This window comes from Mauremys reevesii, linkage group 5 (genome assembly GCF_016161935.1).
Source record: "Mauremys reevesii isolate NIE-2019 linkage group 5, ASM1616193v1, whole genome shotgun sequence".
In the NCBI taxonomy this organism is placed as follows: domain Eukaryota; kingdom Metazoa; phylum Chordata; order Testudines; family Geoemydidae; genus Mauremys; species Mauremys reevesii.
Window position 1 is genome coordinate 88,875,327 of NC_052627.1, and position 12,533 is coordinate 88,887,859.

The 12,533-nt window shown below is 39.2% G+C and overlaps 1 protein-coding gene across 1 annotated transcript in view; it reads left to right on the top strand.

The window, feature by feature from the left end:
- The window catches only part of CHIC2 (cysteine rich hydrophobic domain 2), a 53,050-nt gene that overhangs the window by 33,687 nt on the left and 6,830 nt on the right, over positions 1-12,533 (top strand). Inside the window, exons 4-5 of the mRNA XM_039542604.1 lie at positions 9,261-9,317; positions 9,484-9,543. Of these exons, the coding sequence (XP_039398538.1) occupies positions 9,261-9,317; positions 9,484-9,543 (117 nt within the window). The remainder of the gene's footprint in view (positions 1-9,260; positions 9,318-9,483; positions 9,544-12,533) is intronic.

The following is a 12,533-nucleotide window of genomic DNA, read 5'->3' on the forward strand; positions in this document are numbered from 1 at the left end:
AAGTTTCATCCAGAGCGTGGGCAATATGCCTGCGCAGGTTTATAGGCAGAGCCACTGTGTTCCTTGTCCCAGTCACGCTGACGCGTCCGCGCCACTGTGCTGCGAGTGGTGGGGGGACCATTTCTGAACACAGGCAAGCCGCATAGGGTCCCGGGCGGAATCCACATTGCTCTAAAAGAGCCTCCCGCTGTTCCCTAGTGACTCGCAGCAGGGAGACATCTTCCAGGATTAACTCCTGTGAAAAATGTTGGGAGACTCTTTAGTGAAGAGATACGGAGATAGTGAAGATCACCCCTGCAGCTGCATCTTCACTCAACCCCTCTATCACTCCAGATTACCCGAAGCAACCAGCTCCCCTCTATCAATCAAGCCCCACTTCTCCCTCTATAAGCACCCCTCACTCACCATTTCGTGGCTTCTGTCATGTTATGCGTGTGGTAAAAGAATGCTAAAGTGAGAACTCCCTCAGTGTAACAATTCATGTCTGGAGATAGTGGATACAATGCTGCCCCTGTTAAATGTTGTCATTTCTGGGTTTCTACAGTGACCTTGACTACTGGACTGAGCAGATGTTCCACAGCACAGAGGCTTCAAAATTTGAGAAAAAATCCCAGAAAGAGCAAAGAGGACATGCTGAAAACTGTTCTTCATCACTCTGCTAGAGAGAGTAAGGAATTGAAGGAGTGGAGAGAGAAGGAAAGCAGGATCCGCAAGAGAAATGCAGTGGCCAAGAGGAAAAGCACAGAGCGGCTGCTAAGCATCCTGTCGCGCCAAGCGGACTCTATCGAGTCACTCGTTGCCATGCAAGCAGAGCACTACCGTGCTACTCCCCCCCCCGTCCCAAAGCTTTTTGCCTTGTGCCCCAATGTCAGCTCAAACCACCTTTCCCCAGCATTCAGGTTCTTACCACCACCAGCTGCCTCCAACACCTGTACGTTCCCCAACCAGCCCTGATACCTACCACCACCCTTACCCTCTGCACTCAACCCCCATCACCATGCAGTATATGCGCCGTGAAGTGCAGGATTCATTAAACAGCACTCCAGACAGGACATATGCAAACTTGTGACTGTACAGTTCACCAACCCACACCCCTGCCCTCTTGTGTTCATGAAATGTTGTGTGTCTGTCTGTCAAGGAAGTTTTTTTCTTTTCAATAAAACAATTTTTGGCTTTGAAAACAGTCTTTATTATAGCAGATAGTGAAAGATACCTTAGCCCAGTAAAGAAAGAGGCACTGCAAATCATTTTAGGGGTAATAGAATAACAGTGTAAACAGTGCAATTCACTCCCATGCAAGGCAGCAAACATTACTGTTGGCTTTCAGCCTCAAATTCTTCCCTCAAGGCATCCCTAATCCTTGTAGCCCTGTGCTGGGCCTCTCTATTAGCCCTGCTCTCTGGCTGTGCATATTCAGCCTCCAGGACTTGAACCTCGGTGGTCCATGCCTGACTGAATGTTTCACCCTTCCCTTCACAAATATTATGGAGGGTACAGCAAGCGGATATAACTGCGGGGATGCTGCTTTCCCCCAAGTCTAGCTTCCCATACAGAGATCTCCAGCGAGCTTTTAAACGGCCAAAAGCACACTCCACAGTCATTCGGCACCGGCTCAGCCTGTAGTTGAACCGGTCCTTGCTCCTGTCAAGCTTCCCTGTATAGGGTTTCATGAGCCAAGGCAGTAACGGGTAAGCGGGTCTCCAAGGATCACAATGGGCATTTCGACGCCCCTACTGTGATCTTCCTGTCTGGGAAAAAGTCCCTGCCTGCATCTTCCTGAACAGGCCACTGTTCCGAAAGATGCGTGCATCATGCACCTTTCCAGGCCAGCCTGTGTAAATGTCAATGAAACGCCCGCGGTGATCCACAAGCGCCTGGAGAACCATAGAGAAATACCACTTACGATTAACGTACTCTGATGCCAGGTGGGGGGGGGCCAGAATAGGAATATGCGTCCCATCTATCGCCCCTCCACAGTTAGGGAAACCCATTTGTGCAAAGCCATCCACAATGTCCTGCACGCTCCCCAGAGTCACGGTCTTTCTTAGCAGGATGCGATTAATTGCCTTGCAAACTTGCATCAAAACGATTCCAACGGTCGACTTTCCCACTCCAAACTGGTTCCCGACCGACTGGTAGCTGTCTGGAGTTGCCAGCTTCCAGATTGCAATAGCCACCCGCTTTTCCACCGTCAGGGCAGCTCTCAATCTTGTGTCCTTGCGCCGCAGAGTGGGGGCGAGCTCAGCACACAGTCCCATGAAAGTGGCTTTTCTCATACGAAAGTTCTGCAGCCACTGCTCGTCATCCCAGACTTCCATGACGATGTGATCCCACCACTCAGTGCTTGTTTCCCGAGCCCAAAAGCGGCGTTCAACGGTGCTGAGCATTTCCGTGAATGCCACAAGCACTTTAGTGTCACACGCGGCAGGAGAATCGATATCGATATCATCATCAGACTCCTCACTGTCACTTTGGAGCTGAAGGAATAGCTCGACTGCCAAACGTGTTGTGCTGGCGACACTCATCAGCACAGTCCTCAGCAGCTCGGGCTCCATTTGCCACAGAAATCGCGATTCACACAGAGAGTAAAACAGAAAGACACTCACAATGGCGCCAAACGTTGCCGGAAAGAGTGAATGCTGGGATGTGAAGCGATGCACCACGGGGCGTTGGCACACAGGAAGCGGAATGACCCGCACACTTCCTTCCCCTTCCCACAATACTCAGCGCCAAAATGGGACGAGGTGCTCTGTGGGATAGCTGCCCACAATGCACCTCTCAATACAGCGCTGGAAAGTGCTGCAAGTGTGGCCACACTGCAGCGCTGGTAGCTGTCAGTGTGGCCACACTCCAGCGCTGGCCCTACACAGCTGCATGACCAGCGCTGTAACTCCCAGCGCTGCAACTTGTAAGTGTAGCCAAGCCCTAAGAAGTCAAGCACACGCATAAGTCTTTACAGGATCAGGGCATTATTATTTGATTATGTAAAGGCTTATGTAAAATAAATGGTGGTCTTGGTGCAGTTCTTTTTGGACATGTTAGCACCCTTGTTGGCAATTTCAGGAAAGAAGCCAAAGATCAAATGGACATGAAAAATGAACCTCCCTATCAACCCCAGAGGAATGTGAACAAAATGAATGGGTAGGGTGAGAAAGCTGCATTACTACTGGCCTTGTCCCTGTTCTGTTTGTTGAATAAAGGGCTTCATTCTCCAGGACTGTTGCTGTTACCATTTATGAACAATAAATACAGTCCTCTAAATATTTACAAAAATATAGTATGACTAATCCTTAGGAATCCACACCTTAAAGTATAGGGAGGTGCTCAAATAACATGATGGGTGCCAGGTCATTATAATTTAATATTTTGCATTGCAGTAACAACTAGAGGCCTCCATCAGGAATTGGGTCCCCATTCAGCTAGATTCTGTAAACGTGTGTGGAGAAGGGAGTAAGTTAACTTGAAATTGAATTATACGAGAGGTTATAGGATAAGTGTTAAGCAAAATTGTAGGATGGGGTATGTTGTTCTTTTCAATCTTTGTTCCACAGAGACACAGAGGCTTGGACTGGTGGATAGAAGCTCCACCCAGACTAATCATTTGGAACTTTGAGGGGTTTGAATTTGAAGGGTCATTGTTTGGCTCCTGAGGAGAGGGGGATCTAGATTGTGATCATCAAGGGAAGCACTGCAGAGGTTTTACAAGATTATGCTTTCCCTAGTGGAGTAAGAAGTAGAAGGGTTACTGAATGCAACTGTTATGTATGTTATGTTTACTCTGGTTAAATAAGTTTAGTGGTTTTTCAAACCCCGTAGTTGGAGGCATAGTCAATCAGTGGGTTTTGAAGAGATCGTCAGTAACATAGAGTTATGAAAAGCAGGCAGAATCACTGACAAGAGGAAGATTAGAGGGGTAAAACGGCTATTCTAATGATACAGAAACACCAGTGTTGAATAAGGTACGTGCCCAAGAAGAAGCAGGTTGTCGCCTCATATAACAGAAAGATCTTACAGTCTACGTAATTTTGATAGATAACACTTCATGATCATGGGAGACTTTAACTTCCCAGATATAGACTGGAGGACAAGTGCTAGTAATAGTAATAGGGCTCAGATTTTCCTAGATGCAATAGCTGATGGATTCCTTCACCAAGTAGTTGCTGAACCAACAAGAGGGGATGCCATTTTAGATTTGGTTTTGGTGAGTAGTGAGGACCTCATAGAAGAAATGGTTGTAGGGGACAACCTTGGTTCGAGCGATCATGAGCTAATTCAGTTTAAACTAAATGGAAGGATAAACAAAAATAGAACTGTGACTAGGGTTTTTGATTTCAAAAGGGCTAACTTAAAAAAATTAAGGAAATTAGTTAGGGAAGTGGATTGGACTGAAGAACTTGGGGATCTAAAGGTGGAGGAGGCCTGGAATTACTTGACGTCAGAGTTGCAGAAACTAGCAGAAGCCTGCATCCCAAGAAAGGGGAAAAAATTCATAGGTAGGAATTGTAGACCAAGCTGGATGAGCAAGCATCTCAGAGAGGGGATTAAGAAAAAGCAGAAAGCCTACAAGGAGTGGAAGATGGGAGTGATCACCAAGGAAAGCTACCATTTGAGGTCAGAACATTTGGGGATAAAGTGAGAAAGGCCAAAACCCATGTAGAGTTGGACCTTGCAAAGGGAATTAAAACCAATAGTAGAAGGTTCTATAGCCATATAAATAAGAAGAAAACAAAGAAAGAAGTGGGACCGCTAAACATGGAGGATGGACTGGAGGTTAAGGATAATCTAGGCCTGGCCCACATATCTAAACAAATACTTTGCCTCAGTCTTTAATGAGGCTAATGAAGAGTTTAGGGATAATGGTAGGATGATAAATGGGAATGAGGATATGGAGGTAGATATTACCACATCCGAGGTTGAAGCCAGACTCAAACAGCTTAATGGGACTAAATCGGGGGGCCCAGATAATCTTCATCCAAGAATATTAAAGGAACTGGCACATGAAATTGCAAGCCCATTAGCAAGAATTTTTAATGAATCTGTAAACTCAGGGGTTGTACCATATGACTGGAAAATTGCTAACATAGTTCCTATCTTTAAGAAAGGGGAAAAAAGTGATCCAGGCAACTACAGGCCTGTTAGTTTGACATCTGTAGTATGCAAGGTCTTGGAAAAATTTTTGAAAGAGAAAGTAGTTAAGGACATTGAGGTCAATGGTAAATGGGACAAAATACAACATGGTTTTACAAAAGTTAGATCGTGCCAAACCAACCTGATCTCCTTCTTTGAGAAGGTAACAGATTTGTTAGACAAAGAAAACACAGTGGATCTAATTTACCTCGATTTCAGTAAGGCATTTGATATGGTTCCACATGGGGAATTATTAGCTAAATTGGAAAAGATGGAGATCAATATGAAAATTGAAAGGTGGATAAGGAACTGGTTAAAGGGGAGACTACAACGGGTTAAGAAAGATTCTCTGCATCTTGAAGTCTTTAAACCATGATTTGAGGACTTCAGTGGCTCAGACACAGGTTTGATACAGGAGTGGGTGGGTGAGATTCTGTGGCCTGCATTGTGCAGGAGGTCAGACTAGATGATCATCATGGTCCCTTCTGACCTTTAAGTCTATGATTCTATGATTCATTGGTGGCTGATAATGACAGTCATTTTGCACCTGAAAAACCACAGAAATTAAATAACGCAACATAGCTTTTTAGCTAAAGGACTCAACTTTGCTCCCTTTGCAGACAATGGCAAAACTCCCATTGACTTAAATGGGAGCAATATCAGGCTGAAAGTGTTTATTTTGGCTTTAGATTTCCTGGTGGTTGGCCGAATAATTTTTCAAAGGAGACCATCAAACATGCACGTTTTAGAAGCTAACAACTCTAACTGCATCTAAGAATTTAAGATGCTATAGTTTCATTTTACTGAAATGTCTCCTTAAATTCTACATCCAACCAGTTATTTGAAGATGAATTTATATTATGCCATTTTTTTTAATGGAGGGTAAAGGTCTTCTGATTTGTCACATCATCTGTCTGTCCTTTAACAATTTGAAAAAAAATTAAAATAAACTTGAATTGGTAGTTTAGTTTTGTTGAAATATTGATTTTAATTTTTTTTAAATGTGGACAGGATGAAATCTTCTTAATAACTAAAGCTTTCTTCCACTTAATTTGTGCTTTTGTTGCTACTAACAAATAATTTGCAGTATGGGCTTTCTGTACACCATTGATAGAATCTATGTGCTTGTCATCCCAGTATGCTGGAAATGTTACTCTCAAATCAAGGGTTTCTTTCTGGTTTTGTATGTCCTCACCTGCTCCTCACTGTAAATCATTGAGATGTCAAGTGTAGTGATTAATTAAGCTGCACGTGCAAGTGCTTTTTTTCACCTGTCAAGTAGGAAAGAAGACTTGCTATAGACAATTGTGTGATGCTGTTTAATTCACTTCTTTTTCCCCAAGCTGTGGAGTTTGCAGTAATGTTTTACATTTAAATTTTCATTCACATTTTTATAGCTGTAATTCAGTGTTGGTTTACGAATTTTAAATCTCACAAGGCATAGTTACAGAGGGATATAAAGTATTATAGTAGCAGTGTTACATAAGTGAGCAAGACCAACTGTATAATATAGTGTTATCAAATGTTATATAGTCAAAGGTGTACTAGATAGAGTAGTTTTAATTGGATACAATAGATAACAGTTTTTAAATAAATTGATTAAACCTATGCCACTAGCCTAACAGGTTTAATATTTGTGGTGATACTTTTACTCTAATGAAGGATCTTTTAATATTTTATGGCAAGTACTTTCGGTCCATTCTGTGTGCAAGATTTTAATAGTGTATGCTCAGTTTCTTGTGTATATGTATTATATGCCTTGTATAGTACACTATCTGTATGTGTGTAAATGCGCACGTGTGTATGTGTACAATTTTACTGGAATTTGGAAAGCTTGAATGTTTGTTCCACTCTTTTTCAGGCAAGTAGTAAAATTAAATTGTATTGTGATCTTAATCTATTATTAAAAGGTCCGGGAAAGGAAGATTACAAGGTAGATTCAGGTTTTGAATCAGTTTTGCCATTGGTTTAGCAGCGGGTGGGCAGGCAGATGCCTGCTCAGAGTAGAACCTATTGCCATTTTTCACCATTGATAGAGTAGCCTTTCAGAGTCAATGAGCTCTGTCAATGTGAGCTTGTCAAGGCTACAACTTCATAGACCTGAGAGGCGGTTTGAGAGGTCAGCCCTTTTCAGGTTTGCTGTGATGCAAATGAACTTTAATGCTTAAACAACTATTGGAATTTTTATGTCTGCTCCTTGTTCTTTTTTCTTCACAAAGTCATTGACGAGACATTCAGTGCTTTTTAAATTGGAAGTTGCATTGTGCTAAAGACCTAGTACAGATTTACGGAGGGCTGAAAGCAGTTAGATCATGTTCTTTTCATGGTGCGATTAGAATCAAATCGATTTCCCTACAGCCTTCAGCATTCAGATGGCAATTTTAACAAAGCTTGGGGGCTAGACAAGGGACAAAACGACTGAACTGAATGTTAATTACACTCTGCAGCCTTATTTTCTTTTGATTTGGAGCTGACTGGCAACTAAATTAACAAAAGTGTGACCATAACTGCTGCCCTATTTTCATTTAAAAGGAGAGCAGACTCTAAAAGGCTATCTTTACAAAGAAACAAGTTAGGTCTGCTGATCATAGTTAAAGGACACTGTCTTAAAAATAGTAGTAGTTATAATAATAATTAATAATAATAATAAACAAAAAGAAACCCTGAATTCCAAAAACTGATGAAATAAATTTAGTCACTGACAAAGCCACCTCTTCTTATAATGTCTGCTTTTAAAATATAATGTAGTAGAAACACAACCCAATAATGATTATTCATAGATTATAATTAATTTATTTTTAATCATATGACCATAGCTCAGGCTTAAACATGTTTGATGTTGAAAGGTCGTATGGTAACTAGAGAGCAAGTAGCTGACTTTAAATAAATATTAACATTTTGCATTTGAAATGCCAAGCCAACCATTTGAAAACAGTTGTTTATTTTTTATTTTATTCAGCTCATACTTGCTTGACACACAGATTTCTAGTTTGTGATTGTTAGTGTTTGTTTATACTACCTCTGTTATTTTGCAATAATAACAGCAAGATGCTTCCCCCTTCATCCCCATTGCTTTGTAAGGAAGCTGCAGCTGCACTAAGTTGCAGTTGATCCTTGTCAGTACTGCGTCCTTTTGCACCTGCAGCTCTGTTGGTCTCATCTTAACACCTGGCATCATGAATTATCCTCTTTTATTCGTACTTGCTAGCAAATCCCATTAAGGGCTGAGCAGTATACATTGCGGCAGTCAAATGACCATAAATGTCTGAGTACATTTCTAAAATGTAAGTATAACTAAATTATTATACTCAGAAACTCAAAATATCACTAGGCATGAAGCTGTACTTCAAAACAGCTGGTTTTCATTACATTTTGCATACATGAAGATTGATTGAGAGGTTATTAGAATTGCATAGATGCAAAATTTCAATTGTAAAGATTTATGAAGGTTTAGATTTCAAAATATCAGAATACTTTGCATGAAATGTCAAATGTAAAAGCACTGATATCCACATTTTGAGAATCTGAAATACTGACATTGCACTGCATTTTTGTGTAAATCATAGATTTATTTTTTTTTAACCACTTAGCATTTTTGCTCTGTATTTGGATTTCCCTGGCTTTCTGTATTTGGATTTTCCTGGCTAGTTTTCAGAGCTAAAGATATAAAAGATTTTCTTTAAGGTATTGGTTAGATAGAATATTAGATATTTATACTTGACCTCTTGCATTATAAAATAAAGTTTACAGCATCTTTCAGCTGTTCAAATAGTGATGTTTTGGAAGCAGTATATTCACATTCTTACTGAGACTTGAAAATTGTCTGAAAATTGCTGTTGAGTACTCTTAGGAGACATTTTTAATTCCAAGCAATTAAAACATATGTATGAACCGTTGTGCTCAAAAGTTGTAAAGCTTTTTTCACATTGTCCCATAGTTAGTTTTTTACTTTTTAAAAAGGGTCATTTCTGCTCTAGTTACTGTTTAATATTACAGAAAGTCTGATAGTATTGCAGACCACCCTGTACTCAGTCACTGTCCTATACCTCTCCCCTTTTCACACAAAAGCAGCTGCAAAACAAAGTTTTTCTAAAACCAGTCAAGAGTAAAATTCTTTCTCATTTGTCTTCCAGACACGAAGATCGATTGAGAAGTTATTAGAATGGGAAAACAATAGGTTATACCACAAGGTGAGTGCCGCAGGGAGCAGCTTCGTACTGTTGGAGTCTGAATTGCACAGTATGGAAACAGATGCTTTTGTTGAACGAAAAATATGAAAGGTGGACAAATGGGCTAGTCTGTGTGCTGCAATAAAATACAGCTCATTTTTCTTCTTTTTCTTTCCTCCTTGTCTAGCTGTGCTTGCATTGGAGACTGAGCAAAAGGAAATGTGAAACGAATAACATGATGGAATATGTAAGTTAAAGGGCTGTTTTGTGAGTTTCTCTATTAAATGATCATTTATTTTGCTTCTGATCTTATTCTTTTCATGATTATTAATCAGTAAAGGTGTCAGGAGCTTAATCGCCTGAGTGCAAGGATTTTCTACGGTTCACAGATGCATGGTTTCATGTGCAGGACTGATTTATAAAGTTATGAATGACTTGAAAACAAGGCTTCACTGTGTTCTGAAAAATAATAAATTAATTGCCAAGATAAAATAGCTTGAACGTGTGTTGATGGAGTGTGAAATTTTAGATGCTGTATAAAGAATAACCACAACTTTGGTTACGCAGCAAGTCAGATATGGCTGTTTTATATAATGCTAATCAAGTCTAAAAGTATGGAAGAAGACCTTTCAGCTAAGCTGTTGGAGCTTAAGAAACCTTTAGCCTTTATAGATATTAACTGCCCCATATCTCAACTGTCTTGAAAGTATCTTTATCTTTAATAGGGTCACTAAAATATTTTTAAAGTCAGTCTTATAAGTAAGCTACAAAAGACACTTCAGTTTGGTTTTTATTCCCTAAGAAGTTCTCAAGTTATAGAAATATATACGCTGAAAAGTTGCATGCCTTCTACAGCCAGTCAGTATGGGATTTCAGTTTGCTCACCTAGCTGCTTTCTTGCTCTTTTATTTGTTTTCTGTTTTATTACTGTTTTCAAAAGCTTTTGAGTGCAGTCAAGGGAGAATGAGTGTGGTGAGATGAGTCTGTTAAATTGATTAAATCATTGAAATATGTAGGATTTCCTTAATAGGAGAAGCGAGTGGGCCAGGAAGGGGTTAACGATTGAAAATAAAGACTAACCTTGGAGAAATACTTAGGATAGCACTTCTTAAATATGCATGGTCTTTTGTTATGTGATATTTGGTCTATTCTTTGAAACAATAAAGCCATCATAGGCAGCATATAAAAAGATTGGTTAAAATAGTTTTTAAATAATTAGAAATTATCTTAAAATCATCTTTTTCACTGCTAGCATTCCCCTTTCTTTCATTTTCACACTAAATCCTATTTCTAGCCTGAAACATAAAAGATTTTTAATGTCTCTTTTCACAGACTAGCTCTATTCACTAAACTGAATAAGTAGATTTTTGTATCATTATCTATTATATAAAACATGTTAATTTATGATGAGATACATGATATTTCACTATAAAAAGAAAATTTCAGTAAGCTGTTTTGAGCTTGACCTATATGACGATGTCCTGCTTTTTCATCACGGAATGCTTCTGTTTTTCTACAGAAGTAGTTAGCATTGTCACCTCAAATCCTTTACAGATGAAACTGAAACTAAGCAAAAGAGGCGACAGGTTTTTTTTATTAATTTTGGAGGGTGGCTTATTAGAGTTTAAACAAATGTTCACCTTTTATTAGGTGAACTTGTATGAAATTATAATCACTTTTTATATAGTGGACATTCTGTTAACTAAAGATTTTAAATCAATTGGACTACTGACAGGAGTAAAATTAAGCTTGTGCATAAGTGTTTGCAGGATCAAGATCTAAGAGTGAGAAATATTTTTAAAAGCTTCTAACAAGTTAGCTGTAGAAATATGTAATATAGTTATTTTAATCCAACATTGATTTTCCACAGAGCTTGTGTTCCATTCTTTCGTCTGTAACTAGTTAAGATGCTGGTCGTATTAAAGCTGGTTTGAATTTTCCATTTATAAGTTAACTTTAAAAAGAATTGAGGGCGGGGAGGGGAAATTAAGCTAAGACTTTAAAAAATTAATGCCGAAAGTGAGACTCCCATATCCATATTTAGGCATCTAAATAGGGCTTGTCTACAAGAAGGTTTTATCTGTTGGTCCTGATGCTAAAGAGCGTACAAGTTGTTTCACTCCACCAGTATAAAAAATGACTTGCACCTCTTCAGCTTATTCTAGTTTGAAACATGGTCTGAATTTCAAAAGCGCTCAGTACTCAGCAGCCCAATTGAGGTCAGTGGTGCTCAAACTACTTACTTAGGTGCCTAAATTTATATTTAGAAGCCTAACTTTAAGGCTTTGAAAATCTTGGCCTCAGTGATCAAATCCGTGGATTAAACATCCCCCCTTTCCCCTCCCCCTCCCACTCATACACACCTTTTTATAAAAGACAGATGAAGCATTTATCCTTTAAACAGCCAACTAGTTTTTTCCTATACACCCAAATGTACCTACTAAGAGTCAGCTTTTTGTCTTTTTCAGGTAATAGGCTTTTTATATGATAGGTTTTTGATGATGAAACATTGTATTATTTCAAAAACTTTTAGGAATGCAATTTTAATTGATTAGACGAAAGGCTACCTCCTTTTACCAGCGTGCTTTGAATTGCACAGTTAGAAACCAATAAAATTCAATTACATTCCTTTGTTGAACAGAGTAGAGTGTTAGGAGTCCCAATCTTACTGATGTGTCAGTAATTTTATGGACAATTTTATGGAGGAGGAAAGTTTTGAAAGGGTAGTCTTTCTTAAGATGCCTTTCAACACACACTAAGGGGTAGATTATATTCAGATATGTTATATTGATGGCCTCCTATAGCAAAATGGCTCACACATTAGAATCTCGGTCTGAATATTCATGTTGAAATATAAGTCAAGTTTCTTTTTACCTACCTGAGAATTTGATATGGAGATGGCCTTGAAATATGTAAGACGGAAGATTAGTGGAATAGTAATTAGTATTTTTTATGGAAAATCATTGAAACTATAAGCATGTATTTTTAATTTTCAATTGATTGCAAAACTGATCTGAACTGAGAACAACAATTGATAGTTGGTTATAAAGTTATTCTTACATGTAGTCATCTTCTCTTTTTAACATTCAAGTCTTTACATTTTGTTAGAAAAAAACTGAGCCAGTTAGCTGAGTTTGTCAATGAATAATTAGCTGGTGGCTTATTTTAACATGACCTGTGAACCATACGTTTCTCTCTCCCATCTGATACTCTGGCTGTTAAGGTTTACTGCCCTTA